General features: G+C 33.6%; 1 protein-coding gene across 1 annotated transcript; it reads left to right on the top strand.

The window, feature by feature from the left end:
• The first annotated feature begins 443 nt into the window (after nt 1-443).
• On the top strand, nt 444-11,473 carry BtbVII (BTB-protein-VII). The gene is made up of 7 exons (XM_018517260.1): nt 444-504; nt 1,194-1,541; nt 1,628-1,978; nt 2,560-2,689; nt 4,704-5,377; nt 9,873-10,487; nt 10,930-11,473. Exons 2-7 carry the CDS (start codon nt 1,230-1,232, stop codon nt 11,188-11,190), a joined length of 2,343 nt encoding a protein of 780 aa, XP_018372762.1. The 5' UTR covers nt 444-504; nt 1,194-1,229; the 3' UTR covers nt 11,191-11,473.
• The last annotated feature ends 7,200 nt before the right edge of the window (nt 11,474-18,673 follow it).

The raw sequence follows: 18,673 nt of genomic DNA, 5'->3' as shown, positions 1-18,673 counted from the left end.
CTCGCTCAGCTTCGAAAAACCGCCGTGCGCTCGCATTCGCGCGGATCGCTCGACAGATGGCGGCGCCGGTCGGCCGCTATATTGATCAAGTTAGATTTTGTGAGACGCACGTTGATAAGATCTCGCGAAATTTTTCGATCGCACGCAACCACACGCAATCCCACGCAATCCTGCCGCGTGACGTGCGTGCCTGCGTGCGTGCGCGTGTGCGTGGGTCCGTGTGTATGTGTCTGACGTCCGTTGTACGGTGTCCGTTCGCGGCGAACGACAGCGAATTCAGGTCCGCGCGCGCGTCTCCCCCGGCAGTCGCGGCGTCGTCGCGCAAAATCCTCTTTCCTCGCCCATGACGTCACTCGCGAATTACACAAGCGTCATCGTTCAGTCTGTTGTGGAAAATTTCACGGAGTCCATGGTGGCAGCGGTGAGGTGCGTCCTTTGAGTGAGACCGGCGTATCATCCTCGTCGGCAACGCGACGACGACGACCAAGTGCATCACGACCAAGAGTGAGCGCTCCTCTCTCTCCCCTTTGTCTCTCTTTGTCTTTCTCGTTCTCTCTCTCTCTCTCTCTCTCTCCCCCCCAGCATCATCGTCCGCCGATCATCGTCGCGATTATCAACATTATTCACGCCAGCTATGCGCGAAACTACGAAGAAAGATTTCTTAACCGAACCTTTCGTGCATCGTGTTGTTTATTGTCATGTCCATCTCGAACGACGTCGAGCAACATTGCCGAAGCTCGTCAATACCTCGACGACATGTCGCCTCGCATGACATTTCGCACCTGCCTCTGCGTCATGCTTTCGTGACTCCTTTTTAACTAGGAGTCTCCTTCCATTAGGTCATTCATCATTCGCGAAGTATTCATATGTGTCATCTTCATGAGCTTTGTTAGCCAAGATGTTTTTCATTTGACCAGAGAAAAATACTTTTTTTGTTACTCAATGAGATCATTTTCTTTCCATAATGTTACTTAATGTTCTGTAAGTTGATAATTTATTTTAAGCGCAAAAGTTTTAAATATTCTGTTTTGAGAGAGATTAATGTTTCTTATAACGAGACACGTGTTAGACAATATCTAGTGATAACCTTCCAATGTTTCTATTAGATTGTTTATGACGTGTCATTGTATTGTTTATAGTGTTTACGTTATATTTTTGCTTAACGTTAACTGTGTTTTTCTCTCATGTTGCAGTCAAAGTTCACAAAAGACTCTTCCTACGTTATCACAATGTCTATGCAACAGTTCTGTTTGCGGTGGAACAATCATCAACCAAATTTCATCTCAGTTTTTTCCAATTTGTTGAATAATGAGACTCTAGTGGATGTCACTCTCGCTGCTGAAGGCAGGCAGATTCAGGCTCATAAAGTTGTACTGTCAGCATGCAGCACATACTTTCAGTCGTTATTCACAGTGAATCCTTGTCAGCATCCTATTGTCATACTCAAAGACATCAAGTTTTCCGACCTCAAGATTATGGTGGACTTTATGTATTACGGAGAAGTGAACATATCTCAAGACCAATTACCATCCATCATAAAGGTAAAACAAAATGTTGTTTGTGTAATCAAACAATTTGCTGTTATACTTTGTGGATCTTGATGAGTAACATCTTATTTATTTAACAGACGGCGGAGAGCTTAAAGATAAAGGGACTCGCGGAAATGCATACAGCGTCATTAACTAAATGGCCAAGTGGAAGCAGCGAAACAGGCGGAGGGGATCGTGAATCCTGCTCGCCAAGTCCTTCTCCATTATCTCCTTCTTTTCGCAGAAAAAGGTTAAGGAAGTCTTCAACTGGTTCAACGTCTGGTTCAGGTGACAAACCAGAAGAAATGAATGAAATCACATTAGTGGCTACTAATATTGTCAAACCTGAACCCCTCATTGTGTCGCAAGAGAGTGGAGAGAATTTGAGGCGACCAGTAAATACCAGCACAGAATCTCAAGGCAGTATTGACGAAGATCAAATATCAATTGTAAGTAAATATTGACGTACGATCTTTGTATTATTTAATCTTCTTAGGCCGGTATAAATAGTCGATTCTTATTTCGAGACCATCTTAAGTAATGTCTTAAGACACTAATGCGGCCTCTGATTCGTGACATCTTAAGACTGAACTTAAGACGGTCTTGAATATAAGAACTGACTATGAATACCGGCCTTAGTCCTATTGCTTGTGGTCGAGCGTGGTGACTTCTCTCATATGCCTGTGGTGCACACGCTGGTTGTACACAGTCATATGGAATCTATAGTTTAACATTGATTCCAAACAACGAATTGGTAGAGAAGTTTCCAGGGCAAGTATACTACTTGCTGGTTTGCCATTGCCTCTCGAGAGAAACTATGAGCGTACAAAAATTTTCGGTTCTGTCGGGGATCGAACCCGGGATCTCTAGTATAGTAGTAGACCAGTGCGCTGCTGCTATGTCACACTCGTACTCATTATTTAATCACAATTTTGTAATTTTTAAATAGTTAAATCACAAGTGTCAGTCAATAGTATTGTAAAAGTATAAAATAATGTTTTAAAGTAATACGTAATATTTTATATTTTAGATGAGTAATATGGAAACTAGTTCTGCTAATACGCCAGCTCAAAGTGATGGTTCTATTCAAGATGTAAGTCAACAATCGGCAGGAAACATTGGACAAAGTTCTGTGTCTTCGCAACCACCTGTTCATCAAGGTAAGATGTCAATAAATATGCTTTATGCTGTTCAAATATAAATCTCTATAAGATATTTAAAGGAGAGAGTCACACATATTCAGGTATTATTTACAATATAAACTACATGCTACATATTATGTGCAGAGAAAAAATTGATATATTAGAAATTAATATATAAAACTACAAAGGCAAATAATTTTATCACATCACTTTTTTTATGTTGCATGTATAATTTTGTACATGGCTGTGAATTGAAGTTTTCCTTCACATTTATAGATGAAAACATTTTTTTTTATATATATCTTTCCCTAAATATTTTACATATGTTTTGATTGTGCATCTTATGTTTATGTGACATTATAATTTGCCTGATAATATAATTTAAAATGTGCTATTTATATGAATATTTATATAAATTATATTTTATGAAAATAGATTCAAAACTTTAATGCTTATCCACATTAAACATATTCAAAGCACATAATAGATCTGTACATATTTTATGCGAGTCAAATAAAATCATATACTATAAATTAATGTATACATGTGATATTAATGTATATCAAAAGTAAAAGTTCAAAAATTACAATTAAAAAGGCTCTTCCTATTTTTATATTTTTTAAAAATATATAATTTTTGGACTATCCATTTTCTGTTTTAATTCAAATTAAAAGAGAAAGAGTTATATATAATAGAATAAAAAAATATATATTTATTATATTAAACTTATTATTTATCAAATATTTAATTTTTTTGTCTTTATAAAGATAAGATAGATAAATATTTTTTATCTGTTATAATAGATTGATTGAGTAGAGCGTTAATAATCTAGTTAACTGTGTGCATAAGCGTAATGATATATGAAAGTTTGAAGATACAGTTTTTAATTTAATGGGAAATGTGTCATGCGTGAATGTTTAGCTACATTATAGATTTAATAATATAATTTCTCTCTTAGTAGACTGTACATTGTAAATCCATGCAGAATGCTCCGGCAACTTTGGCAAATTGCATGACACCTTCCCCCTTTAAGCAAATCTCTCCGACAATTGTTATTTGAATTATGCATACTGATTGTGGTGGGTATTTGAACTGCATGTCGATAAGCGAAAGTTACACACATTATATGCTGGCACAGATGCGTTTAAATGTATTGCACAAGGAGAATCAACAGACGTTTGACATGAAAATAGAGCGAAATTTCCGGAATTGAAATTCTAATAATGCGAATGTGCAAAGAAAATATTGTTTGTCATTCATAAAAGAAAGATCATCATGGTACACAGATACATAGCACATAGTATGTTATATTTCCGCAAGGGATAACATATCGGGCCTTTGACATTAACGAAGTTATGTATGTGTGCCTTATTCTGCCCTATAAATGTAACAAATGCCGTACACATATTTCAATATAAACAATGATGTGCTTAAAAATGTATCTGTGCCATGCCGCTCCATACTTAATACGCTCATATATCGTCTCTTCACAAGATTTTATTTTTAATATCTATCATCTTTCGCTTATTTAGCTTAGTATTGTTTTTCTACATACCATAGAATAAACTATTTTCTTTTGATTAGATCATAATTTATGTATGCCTTGTTTTATATAAACAGATATGCCGATATATGACATTCGTTATTATTCATAGTTCAAGTTACGTTATTAATAGTGCAATATAATTGTGTAAAAGATGCAATTTTTACACAATTATATTGCACTATATATATATATATATATATATATATATATATAGGTGAAAAAAAATTTTTATATGAGATTTAAATACTGTATCAACGAATCGAACGAATCTCGTAACTCTTATGTCAAAATAAATTTAAATATAAATCGAAATTATAAAGAGATTTCTTTGCTTATAGTTTATTTTGTAATGTTTCATAATATTACTCTCTCATATTACTCTTTCTCTCTTTCTCTCTCCGACTTTATCATTTACCTTTGCTGTAAACGCAAAACGGGTTAATAATTCCTGTGCTCTGACCAAAGATGAATCGGTCTGTTCTACAGGATTACAATGGACTATTATGGAGCACACATATCATCCGACACGTTTCGCTCTGTCCTCGTGTCAAACGAATCTGTCGATCCAAGCGTCGTCGGCATTTACGACGCCCGAAATAACAGCATCTTCGACCATCAGCGATCAGTACTCTGGTACCAGCACGACTGGTTCCAGTTGCGCCCTGACGAACTATCCGAACTCCTCCCACGGGACGTTGCAGCACGCGTCGTCGGGTGGCCCCTCGCCATCGACGCAGTGCCCAAGCAACTGCCAGAGCCCCTGCGCCAGCCCGCAGACTGCGATTAAGAGGAAGCGCTCGACTAATCCGCAGGCAGACGAGAACTTTATACGCGCGCTTGATGCCGTGCGTTACGGTGGTATAGGATTTTGCAAAGCGGCCAGGATGTTCGGCGTGAATAATCGAACGCTCTGGCTTGAGTACAAGAAACGCGGCTATCCGAACAATCGGCCCAGCCTCAAGTCCCGCGTTAAGCAGGAGGTCAATTCCTCGCCGCCGCCGGCACCCCCGGCGCAGCCTATGAACTCGCAGAGCCCAACGCCTATGGGCCCGCCCACAACTCCACATAGCACACATAACACACATACTACGCACACTATGCTGACAAGCCACAGTCCCCACACGATGCTGAGTGGTTATATTGATAGGCATACGGACTATACGTTACCGAGCTCTACGATGCCGATTAATCTGCATGGCGTTAATTACAATACCATGTGAACTGTACCCTACCCGGAAAATCGCTTGTATAGACGAGCTTGAGAAGTATTCTTCTCTATTCGCCCTTTTCTTTCCTCTCCTATTCCTTACGTACAACTGAATTTACCACGACTATCTGTATCAGTGCAAGGCATTGAAAAGTCGAACTTATTAATTTTTAGACACCTTTTTCGCCTAGCGATATTCAGATTTTTAAGTATTTCTCTTTGCCCATGTGTGTGTGTGTGTGTGTGTCACGTACATTTGTCGCAAGACACAACGCATCTCTTAATTAATTGTCTCTCATATATTTTTTCTATAGACGATTTTAAAAAGTTGAATTCAATTAATTTTTTCGAAAAGCTTATTAAAGGTAAGAGGGATTATAGAACTTTCTGTCTGAGATAAATTTCTTTACGTTGAAATACTGAAAAAGCACTTTAGATTTTAACTCTCTATAACTTCTTTTACTTTACATATTCATGCAGAGAAGTTACATATTCATATATCTATATATTTTTAAGTTTATTTTTTTATCATTTTATTGAGTATTTTATTATATTGTACCATTCTATACACACATATGCATACGTAAGTGTTGGCATATTCATTACTTCTAAGTTATAAATTATTTTTGTAATTAAATTAAACAGATAAAACAAATAGTTTGTGGCTCCAAGAATAAATCCGATATAAGAAAAGTGTCCATAAGGGCTTATGTGATTATTAGTGCGTAAATATATTCGTATACAGCGACTGACTGGATGCAATTTGCAAATAATTTTGGGTTGATGAATTTGTAGGACGATATAGAACTTCAGGATTCGATATACTTCGAATTTACTTAGTAATTTGTTTGTCTAATCATTACTTATCAAACATCCTGTGTATATATATATATGTATATGTATATATAATACGCACTAATGGAAGCTCTTATAAATACTTCTTTTTATACATTGAAATTGCTTTTTTTATAACAAATTAGTTATAATTTATAGAAAATAGTAAAGATTGAAATCAATTATTAGTTTCAAGAGCAATCTCAGGCAACATACTGATATTATTTGACGTCAAAATGACGGAAGAGATAATGTCATCGTTATCTGAGATGTTTGCTAATTGCACGTTATATAATTTTTTTAAACAAAAAATGGGTTAGCGAGAATTAAATTTTATTTTGTATGAAAATATTTTATGAGAACGTGTAAAAGTCTTACTTAAAAAAATGAATTCAAATTCTTTAAATCGTCTGTAACATAAAGAGTATTGCTTGATTTTTTCTATTCTATACATCTATACTATTGATTGCGTTCCGAAATTCACTGCCAGCGCTGGCAATACTATAAAAACCGGTTCAAAATTTGTTGCAATGTAATGCAACAGACTATGAGAAAATAATAACAATTTTGTCACAAATTTTATTATCTATATAAATTTTAAATACTTTCATTATTAAAAATATTTTATTTTTATATTTGAATATCATTTTTATTATTATATAATATTTTTTTCTATCCTGTTATCTAATTGACAGAAATTTAGATGATCAAAAAAGAACGATGATGTATACAAAAGAGAAAAAATAACTTGCTCGATACAGAGACTAATGTACAATATGAAATACTGTAGGAAATACTTGACTCTTCACTAACGCGTGCAATATTATTAATAAATGCAGTTTCTTTTCGATATTTTTGTGTTTAATTATAGATTTATTGATATTGAAATTAAATTTATTTGAATAAATTATGTATAATTTATTTTTTTTTTGTGTTTTCTTTATGCTTAGTACATCGATTGTACGCTTATGAAAATGAAACACTTATATTAGTGCTATTATAATGGTATCACGCTGTTAGTACTTACCAGTGAATAACAAGACAATCGTTATTTTCATACCAAGTCCTTTGAACTAAATTTTTTTTTGTAAAATAAATTATTTTATTCTCATGTTTTCTCTTAATTTTTCTCCATTGATACGCGACTCATAATCCGAGCTGAATGTCTATAATGTGATAAATGAACAGATTTATAACGATGACATACCGTATCAGCAACTTCTGATATTTATAACAGATTATTATCTGTAGTTTTTAGTCTTTTGTTATGTCAGACGCTGTAATTAAAGTGAAGATTTCAGTATCATCTAGAACGACGCAATTTCATTGCTTCGATAATTAAAATTTCATTGATAATAACGAACGGTATTAGTAACAACGAAACCGTTTGTTATTGCATCGATTACGAGTTACGAGTCAGTCAATAATTAATAGTAAATTTCGGATTAGTTTTGACTTTATCTATTTTTTTTTTATTAATATGTTACGCAGTATTTTTAATTAATAATTTGATTTTTGATATTTTGGTTTAAAATTGTAGTTGGTTTTAATTAATTATTATCTTTTCTCAATTGGAATCGGTTCTTCTAAATTCTATTGCTGTCGTTAAAACAATGTGTAATAAATTAATTGATTAAGTTTGTCCTTTTTTTCCAAAAATTTTATATTTTTTTTATGTTTACTGTTTTTATGGTAAAATTTGGCCTCTTTCATCTTTTCATATTATTATTATTAAAGTCTGATAACAGATCTTCATTTTCTTTTAATGTATTGTTATTAATGAAGTCACAAATGGCAAATTGTTGACAGCTGTTGCCACTTAATGCCGTTACTACACCATAAAAGAAATTTATATTATTACTAATCATTTTATCGAAAATACCCAACGTCAGAATAATAAAGATTTTACTGTTAATTATTATCGACTGATTGTCGTAATCTATCGTATTTGTAAATAATAAATTACGAAGCATATGATAAAGAATTGCGTTGTCTGTATTTGCACGTATGTGTTGGTATAGATTATTGAAGACACGATTACTGTATAAGATTATGATCCACACACGGAGATAATTTATCAATACATATATTACAATTATATATATATATATATATAATATATATTAATTGTTACTATGTTGATAAATATATGAGACACATGATACATTTTCTATATATTTTCTTCTATACCTGGAAATTTGTTTAATTTTTTGTGCTTTTTGCATACAAGAAATTTAGATATTTGTTATGTATTATAATAGAATATTATTTTAATTCATTATTTGTTCCAGGTACATTTATTTATCCGCTTTTTTGTTAATAAAAACGGGAAATTACGTTGATAAAAACGTAATGCTGAATAATAATGCAAATGCAATGATGAACAAATGCAATTATATACTCGATGTATTAAATATCTCAGATCAAATCAAACTCTGTGAAAATAGATCTATTATTTTGAAGCAAAATGTAAATTTAATGTGAGATATGATTAGCTTTAGAAAAGGCGCACTCGTATATAAATGTACATTATTTCTCTATGACATTTGTTATTCTGTTATGTTTAATCGTAATAATGATTAGTATAATTCTACCCCACGATGTGTAAAATATGATAGATACTTGATATAAAAACAAATATGGTTTTTTAATATTAATTGTACAATAAATATAGGCCGTACATATATATATACAAATTTTATGAAGATTAATGTTCCTAATTTAGCAGGAACAAATTTTTTTATTTGTTATACTATTTGTTATATTTAATAGCTGAATCGAATCAGTAAAATAATGCATGTATTGAGCACAAAAGAATGCGAAGGCGCTTAACATAACTCAAAAGATATTTTACGATTGTATCTCGTATCCTTAATTTGTTTCTGCAAATCACAAACTTTTTATTACTGTGGAATGAAAACAAAGCTGCTTTATGCGAAGATCGAAAAATATACATTTGAGTGATTTAACTTAAATAGAAATTAGTTCTTAATATATAGTAAAATTAGCTGTTAATTGCACTGTTAAGAAGCATTTATATCCCTCATATAAACGATTAAAAAATAATTCAGAAGGAATAAAAATTATTCTAACAATTTGCAACAGAATGGAAGTTTTATTTATTTTTCTTCAATGTTTTACGACCTTTTTTTCTCTATATCATTACAATTTATTATCATAGCTGTTATTAATCTATTCATTTTTTGAAAATTATCTGAAGAAGAAATGTATGTGTGTGTGTGTGTGTGTGTGTGTGTGTGTGTGTGTGTGTGTGTGTGTGTGTGTGTGTGTGTGTGTGTGTGTGTGTGTGTGTGTGTGTGTGTGTGTGTGTGTGTGTGTGTGTGTGTGTGTGTGAGTAAAAGATGATAATCTAATTTTACGATTATTCTTGTAATATTATATTATACAACATTTATTTACAATTATTGAACAATTGTTTGACACAAATATTGATTTTTTTGTGTGTTAATACATACCAGACTTATCCGAACTAGGAGTTTTTAACTAATTAACTAAGTAATTAATCTTCGACATAAGATATCAATCTTTATTGTAGAATAAAAATTAACATCACTTTACATCTAAACGGTAATGTATCGATTTTTCTCGCTACGACTAAAGTTTATTTATTTATTATTGTAGTTCTTCATTGCAAGCAGACGCAAGTAACGAAAAGGACTCGGTTGCTAATCAGACAGCCACGAGTAAAGAAGGAGCCGAGTCACTTGTCACCGGACGGCGAAACGGGCTCCTTCTCACCGCACATTGTCTCGACCTCCGTTCATCTAGCCACGCCGACGTTGAATCTTCCTCAAACATCAAGGAGTTTCGAGGAGTCCCGTATATCGCCACCGCCGCACACCATGTTGGTCAGCCAACCGAATCTGCTGACGGTCACGACGTCGTCCAACTTGCTGACGGTTCCTCAGCAGTCCTATCTGACGAAACAGCACTCTCATCCGTTGTTGTCCAGCCAGCAACCGAGTACGTCCGGGACGTACTTGATACATCGGCAACATTCACATCCGGAGCTACCTGGCAGAACCACGAGCCCCTCGATAGTGATTGAGCCGGCGCCCCTTCTTAAGACGGAGGAAGACCTCGAGGAAACCACGATTATGGCGACACCGTCTATCGCCTCCGAATTAGGGACCAGCGGCAGTAGCAGCACTTCCGGTGGATTGAGGGTGAAGACGACAGAGTTGCGACGGACTTCCTCATCGCCACAGGTAAATGTCGAATGCGTTAAATCGAGATCAATGGCAAACAGTTGCGTGAAAAAAATCACCGAAATTGTTAATTTGTACATTCAGACATTAATTAAACTGTTACAGAGATCGATTTTAGCTGTTAATGGATTAAATTTGTAAAATGTATAGGCATTAGACGTAAAAATTTAAGACATCCCAATTTTAATATAATTAATTTATACACTATGTCAAAATATTAAGCCGTTAATATTTGAAAAATTGAATCTTGTTTTATAGCAGATTGTAACGTATTGACGCAAAATTAATTTCTTATTTTTCTTTAGGCAACTTATTATTTTAAAATATTACTTTAAAATTGCAACAAGGGTTATCAAAGGAATTATATAATAATTTGCTTACATAGCAGATGAAGCAAAGCATTATATAGTTCCTTTGATAAAATAAATATCTGCTTATATAGACGAGCAGTAGCAGAGAGCCTCCTTCGAGGGATCAACGATTAGGTCACTGTCCGGTGTTGCGTCAGGGTCCAGCCTTAGGCTGCAATCACTGCTGGAACACGATAGACGCCCACGGCAGAATACTCCGTAGGAAGACCAAGTATCATTGTCCCGAATGCCAGATCAATTTGTGCATCGTGCCGTGCTTTCAAGAGTACCATGACCAGCGGCGCGAGCTAATTTCCAAACTAAAACCTTTACCAAAAACTAGTTCCGTTTAAATCTCCCCCTCCCCTCCCGATTTAATTATGTACTTTGTTTTATAAGTAATCGTTAATTATTGAATTACGTGTTGAAACACGCGCTTTAAATGTGTGAAGATTCAATGTGACAATGACAGAGCCCGTCGTTGACGTATGCAATTATTTTTCTCTTGATCGTACGATGATGAATGTGAGTCATCAAATTGATATTGTTTATTAAGATTTCATGACTTGATATATTTTCGTAATACATTTACAGAATCTACATATATAATTGTTGAAGTAGGCGAAGTCAATCTCGCAGTTTAATGATACAAATATTTATAATTGTGTGCATTGTGAGTTTTCCTATACTCTATTAGTTTTTCAGTAATTTTTTTGTGACAGAATCACATTTTTGTTAAGTATGTTTATTTCATCAAGGAACGTTTGGCTTTTGTCAAGAGCAAAAGCTCTATTTTGAAATTAGTAAATAATACTATAATAAAATATTATAAATAAGAGAGTTTACTTTAAAACGTAGAAATGGAAAAATTAATATATTATTTTTTCACACAATTTTATAAAATTCATGACAAAAATAATGTATCGAGATTGGATGCAAGATTATTTGTTATTTTGGAAAATATGTAACTATTGCAAAGCGCAGCACTTTATTATTATTGTTATTATTTATACTCTAGCGCATGTTAAGGATGTAAATATCCTCTGTAAAAAAACTATCAATTTAGATAATATCACGAAAGTAACTGATATAAAAATACTTAAATTTTACTGTAGTTTTAGGTAAATAACCTTTAAAATAAGAGTAGATCCAAATTAATTTTTGTTCAAATATTTTTATTAGTATATATAAAAAATGTGATTTCATTTGTAATGTTACTTCTTCATCTTATCTGCAAATAAGTATACTACAAAACACGATGATTTTATAAAAAAAAATCAAAACAAACAAAAAAATTAAATAACTTTTAAATCAATAGAACAATTATATTGAAATTTTATATAGATACTCATACGTAATAATAGAACACTATGAAATGTTTATATTTTTGGTAATGTTTTAAAATACGAGATATATATTTTTAAGGTAATTTAGTTATTTTCGTATCTGTATATATAAATGTTTAATTATTGTATGCGTTAGTAAAAATCGTAATCTATCTAAACTGATAGCATTATCTAAATTGATAAATTTTTTATACAGGATGTTTGCAATAATATGCAAACATAATTTCAGAGGTAAACTCAGTGCATAAACATAATAGTTTACGTGAATATTTCTCATTTGAACTTATTTACAAATTATGTACATTCTGTGTTGTACAACTTATTTGTCTCGTTTTGTCAAAATTGTTTTTCAAAATGACCACTGAATAGTCTGAACGTGTTATTATCGATCTTTCTGAATTTATTTAAAGGCAAGCACAAAAACAATTGTATTGAAAAATAAAAACGATTGTGATCGAGAACAAAGTCAGATAGTTTATATGAATCAATGCTTTTATTTGCTGGATTAATTATTTTATTAAATATTTCCATATGTACGTATGTGAGAACATAATATATTGTGTATATTTTGCAAGTATACATTCTAGCTTCATGCGTATTGTTCGCATGATTTTTAGTGTCAACGTATTCAACGTTAATTATTTTTCTAAATATTTTTCATCTTTCGTCCAATCACGCTATACCGCATGATCTCAAAATAGAACCCTCTCGCACTATGTCTGTCTCTGTCTCTCCTTCTCTCTGTCCTCCTTGTGTGTACAAATGCATCGAGATAATAATTTCTCTCGACGGCGACACGCAGACACTAATTTTAGAGACCATGAATTGCGAGATGGAATTGCAAAAAAAAATACGAAAGGTAGAACCGGCTGGAAACTGACGCAGTGGCCGCTAAAACGAGAGCTTTAGCACACGTGCAACGATCGAAATTCGGTGTACTTTTATAAATCACTTCCTACCATTCACGGGGCCACCCCTATCGCCACCTGTAACGATACCCCGTCGTTTTAATGCGTCCGTGTAAATTTGTTGTCGTTCGTTCCGCGTGCAATCGAACACGGAACACGCGAATCTATTCTCTCGACACGCGAATTTTAGGATTAAAAAAAAGAATAGTACAAGCGAGATCGTTATTGTCTGCATATATATCACTCTTATTTTAAAAAATAATATAATTAAAAAAAATTAAGTTTCATAGAAAAGAGGAGAAATTATTTTTCAACTTGACAAAAAATTATTGACTAATCAAATAATATCAACAAAAGAAGAATATATTCTTAACTTAAGAATATACTTATTCTTTATCAAATGTTATTTTTCTCATTTTTACTTCACAATCCTTAAAAATAATTCTTTTTTTTTTAAATATACTTTTTGAGTTGTGACAATTTGATGATATTTTATGAAATTAAGATAGTTTGCTTTTAATGTTCCATATAGAGTAATGGCAAGGTTTGTCTAACTCATTCGTAGTAATAATTTGAAAATCACGTTTTTTGAGTTGCGTCCCTTTCGAAATAAGAGAACGTCTTGAATATAAAATCTGGAATACATATTATATTCAACACATATAAGAAAAAGTTTTCTAAAATCAAAATTGTGGCCACATAGAACAAGTAGTAGCACGTGCTATTATTTATACTCGTAAGAAACTAGCATATTGTATTTAATTGGAAGATGTATCTACATATTTATGAAAAAATAAAAACTTATGCGATTATTTTTTTTTACAATTTAACAGTTTTAATAAAATACAATTATTTCATAAATTGAGAACGATTGATCAGCGAAAAACATTGATTTTATCGTACACTAAATCCTTCTATCTCAAGCTTGTCTTTCCATCTGTTTCAATTTGGCGATTTGCAAATAAGACAAAATTGTTATCTTCTAATCGGATGTTTCGTCTGTACCGAAGCACAGATTTGGTTTCAATGCAAATTTTAGTGATACATTTCTATCAAGCATCTTCGCTTGTACTAACTTTTTTCTCTCCTTATTTCCTGGGTCAATTTTCGCCTGGAATTCACGTACTATTTGTCACCCGATTCCAGACTTGAAGCATTTTTTTATGTGTGTCTCGTGCATTTATCGCGGAAATGTCGGAAATACCGACACGTGTCGCGAACAACGGGATGGCCATAGAAGTGACCGTGTAGAAGATTTTTTCTCCACGGGGGAGAGAAAAGTCGTGGTGATGGATTAGGTCGGATTCGTTCCGGCCATTTCGATAAATCACGATTTGCGAGGCGGACGGGCGAGGATCTCGAATCTGCTCGCGACCTGTGTTTCCCCTGACACCTTGCGAGCGGCATCGAGCAGCGTTCGCGCACTTTGTATATGTAAAGATGTTGACGATGTAGAAAATACGTGCAATATATTTTTCTCGGTATTACAGATGTATTATATGCGCAAGCGTTATACCGATTAATCATATTTTATGTAAATCTAGCCTGAGAGATTCGTAAATTAAAATAAAATAATGTGAGATCACACACAAGCGACGTCCGGATTAATTATTTCTGTACTATAAGATGATTTCAAATTCTTTAGTCTGATAATGAAAGTAGTTGTAATATATTATCATGCGCTTTCGATGCCAATACGTTTACTTGACTTGTCCAATTGAAAAAAAAAACGGCTACTTAAGTGTTTTTGCTATTATTCGGTATTTTCCAAAAATTGTTATCGAAGTATACTTTTTCCGTCATAATTTTTGTCTCATGTCGAAGATATATAATTCCGATACTTCGAATGAAAGAAGTCACAGATGGTCAGGAAAAAGATACAATCTAACATGACCACAATACAGATAAAGACGATTAAAATACGGATTAAAATCTAGATAAAATATAGAAAATCATATTCAAGATGACAATCGAGAAGTTGCTGAAACTGAATGACTGTTATTTTCGAACAAACGCGGGCAGAATGAGAAAGGGCCGTGATATATAAATTACAGCTGCGTGGCAAAGAATAATATTAATTAGAAGCTGTTCACCCGACAGCGGGAGTCGCCGCCGGTTCCTTCCTCCACCGCGCGCGGCCGCCGAATCTTGGAGCAAATCGTTACTCGCAATAAATCCACGAGGGTCGACTTTTTCCCCGGGTTGGTCGCGGCGGCGGCGGCGGGGGCGTCTCCTCGGCGACGGCCGCGAGATATGGGGTCAGTCGTTTCTTCTGCGTGCAAGCTGACGCCACCGCCACCGTCGTAACGGCAGTAACCCCTCGTCGTAACGTGCGAGACGGAAGAGCCGTCATCTTGGATCCCCCAAAAGCCGCGGTGATATTGTACGCGCAGCCGGTGCCCCGTCGACAGCTGGACCCCTCGTCTCTCCGACTTCTCGCGCTCTCTCTTTTTTTCTCTCTCTCTCTCTCTCTCTCTCTCTCTCTCTCTCTCTCTCTCGGCAGAAACGAAAAGTCACCGTGCGGATTAATCGCCGGCGAAAAACCCCCCTCGATACATAGACGTGGTTCGTGGGAGGTCAATCTTGTTAGGGCGAGAGAGCGTATTACAAGATGCGACAGGATGTGCAATCCGCGGCAAAGCCGACGGATACGCGTATTGCACGCGTCCTTTGCGCGTTGATGCCACCTCCGACGCGCCCCCAACTGACTACAGGACGCTTTAAAGCGGACGTCTGATTCTCATTATTATTATCATATTGATTATTATTGATTACGCACTAAGCTCTATATATATACAAGTAATTTTGAACGGAAATTACGGAATAAAATTAAGAAAAGTAATTCTTAAGATTATATATATATATTCGCGCTTATCACAGCTTCTAATTAATACTATCTCTTCTTTTATATTGTATCTGTAGCTCTATGTCATGATTGTTAATTTATTATGTAGCTTTCTGTGTATTTACGTGCAAAAAGACAAGATATCGTTAATTAATATTAGTTACTTTTACTTTGCAAAGATATAATCTTGTTTAAACTGAAGAAAAATAATGTTAATGCATTGCATTTTGTTATCAAAAGTAAAAAAATACGACCATGTTAAACTAATCTTTCTTGCTGTGATGAAATGTTAACGTAAATTTATGAATTTGAGGAAAATTCGTTAATCTTGGTTTTCTCGTTTATATTTTTCTCTTATAAAATTGTTGTTTTAAGTTGTGGCTTAAAATCTTTACTATACAATTAGATGATTAAAAATGCATTACGATAATATATGTATTAATGTATATAAGAATAATTAAAATTTGATAAATAGAGGAATTAAAACAAAATAATGTTTTAGCTAAATTTATATAAAATAAAACTCATAAATAATACAAACAAAAAGAGAAAAAGATGTTTAACAAAGTATGACATTTTGAATTGATATGAATTTAGCTTCTCTAAGCATTAGCAAGAATTTAAACTTTATTAAGAAAAATCGTCCGGATCTTTAAGATTTTACATACCTGAGTATCAAAGAAAGCTGACTTTTAGGTATGAGATATTTGTACAAATTGAAAAGTTTCGAGCAACATTTAAGTTCAAACGCGTGAAAATTAGTCTAATGCCTTTTTAAGTCATATTTAATTCTCCCTATTCTCTCCATCTCTCTTTCACTCTTTATGCATAATCGCATTATGCCAGCATAGGGTCCGCATTTCGACCTCCCTTCTTTTCATCCCTGTTCATCGTTTTGTTCCTCTTGTATAGAAGCAGGGCGGAAACCTGTGGCGATATCGCTGCATTGTGATGCAATGCACCGTAGAAAAAGGAGCAAGCTGCAATTTCAAAAGCATCAGACAAAAACAAACATCACGATGGTGACGTATCATGCAAAGATAGCTTGTTCCGAGGTGAAAATTAATTAGTAGAAAATGGAATACTATTCAGCGAATAAAAGGAGTATTTGATGAAGTTACCAATAATTAAAGTTATGAACGTCCATTTGAAAGTATAAATTGTGAGCAAAAGATAGGCTCTGTGTAAGTCATTATATTAATAATAGTAATTAACAGGTGGATTTGTAGACTGAAAGACACTTTGCGATGGTTACTTTGTCAGAAGAAATTATACAAAGGATTCATTTGCAAGGGAATATAAAATATTGCTATTCTTCACGAAAGCTTTTTATTCGGAAGAGAGCTTTATAAAAATCATTGCGAGGTATATTAAACATATTAAATACTCTGCTCTTTTATATATAATTATGTCAAGAATTTTGAATTTTTAATGTTTGGTTTCTTAAAATTACTAAAAAAAGTAAAAAGAATGCAAATTGTATAATATAAATAGCTATAATAATATATTTTTACTAGTATAAAAAGAATTAAAAAATCTAAATCAAGCAGTATATTAATGTCATCAAAATTATGACTAATGTAAAAATCATACTAATGTAACCTTATTTTACTAACAATTAAAATACCTTGTGCAAATGATTATACATTTTTATAAATAATAAATTATTTCTCTCTGTTTAAGAACAAATTCGAAAGGAAATTTCTTACTAAAAACTGACGAGCGATAATTGTACATAAATTTGAACGATATTAATATTATTGAAAATATGACGTAAACATTTCTAACATTATTAACATGTGCATCCTTACTTATAATGCTAATTTTTTAAAATAAAATTAGACTCAAAGACAACAATTCACACTTACCCAAAATGTGTAACAGCGACACAACAACAACATATTTAAACTAATAAAATAATATCGCGACAATGAGATATTTGCTTAGACGGAGAAAAAAATGGATGAAGATGTGCTAGCGAAGGTGGAAGTGTAGAATGAATTGTAGGCGAGGACGGGGCCATGAATAAATGTTATCCCTGATAAAGGACACTTAATTTACGCGAAACATTAACATTGAATGAACTTTATCTGTATTCGGAAGTTCGGGCCAAGTTGGCGTTTAAGTAAGATAAGGTTAAAGGTTATTGTTCGCGAAGAACGGTAAAAGAGGCTCCTCGCGACGGCGAAGCCATGCGAGTCCTCGCGGCCCCGCCCCTCGGCGCCTTTGATATTCCACCCCCGATCAGCTGACATGCGCTCTAGGAATATTTGATAAGGGTGCTCAACCGTCCGCTCGCAACGATCGCGTCGTGCATGCATATGCATGCGATCGATAGAGGATATATTTTCGGATCGAAAGTGTTTCATTACAGGGTTGTAATAACGTATCGCTATTCACGCAGTGTTTGCAAAAGCAATCGAATGCTCTTATTTAAATTAGATAACGATATTCAATCTAATTCTCGTTTAAGGCTTAATTACTGTAGAGCAATATACGTATAATAGAACATTCGTTCCACAAATTAATTTTCTCTTCCATAAAAACAAAAAGAACCTAACAATTGAAGTTTAAAAATGCTTTCTATTTTTCATTTCACTGAACTTACATTTTTATTTTTTAAAACAGACTGCAAGAATCCACTGTTACTATTTTACTCTTTTCATACAGAGTTAAATAGATATATATAATAATTGAATTAATATAGAAAAAATTAAATTACAAAACGTATATATAG

This window comes from Trachymyrmex cornetzi, unplaced genomic scaffold (assembly GCF_001594075.2).
Source record: "Trachymyrmex cornetzi isolate Tcor2-1 unplaced genomic scaffold, Tcor1.1 scaffold67, whole genome shotgun sequence".
NCBI lineage: Eukaryota > Metazoa > Arthropoda > Insecta > Hymenoptera > Formicidae > Trachymyrmex > Trachymyrmex cornetzi.
The sequence above is the reverse complement of the archived record's forward strand: the minus strand, read 5'-3'. Positions and strand labels throughout refer to the sequence as shown.

Bases quoted from the DNA above. Each gene is read 5' to 3' on its own strand.
- BtbVII (XM_018517260.1), top strand. From the start codon at position 1,230: ATGTCTATGCAACAGTTCTGTTTGCGGTGGAACAATCATCAACCAAAT. The intron at 1,542-1,627 runs GTAAAACAAAAT...TTTATTTAACAG, and splicing joins AATTACCATCCATCATAAAG to ACGGCGGAGAGCTTAAAGAT. The intron at 1,979-2,559 runs GTAAGTAAATAT...TTTATATTTTAG, and splicing joins ACGAAGATCAAATATCAATT to ATGAGTAATATGGAAACTAG.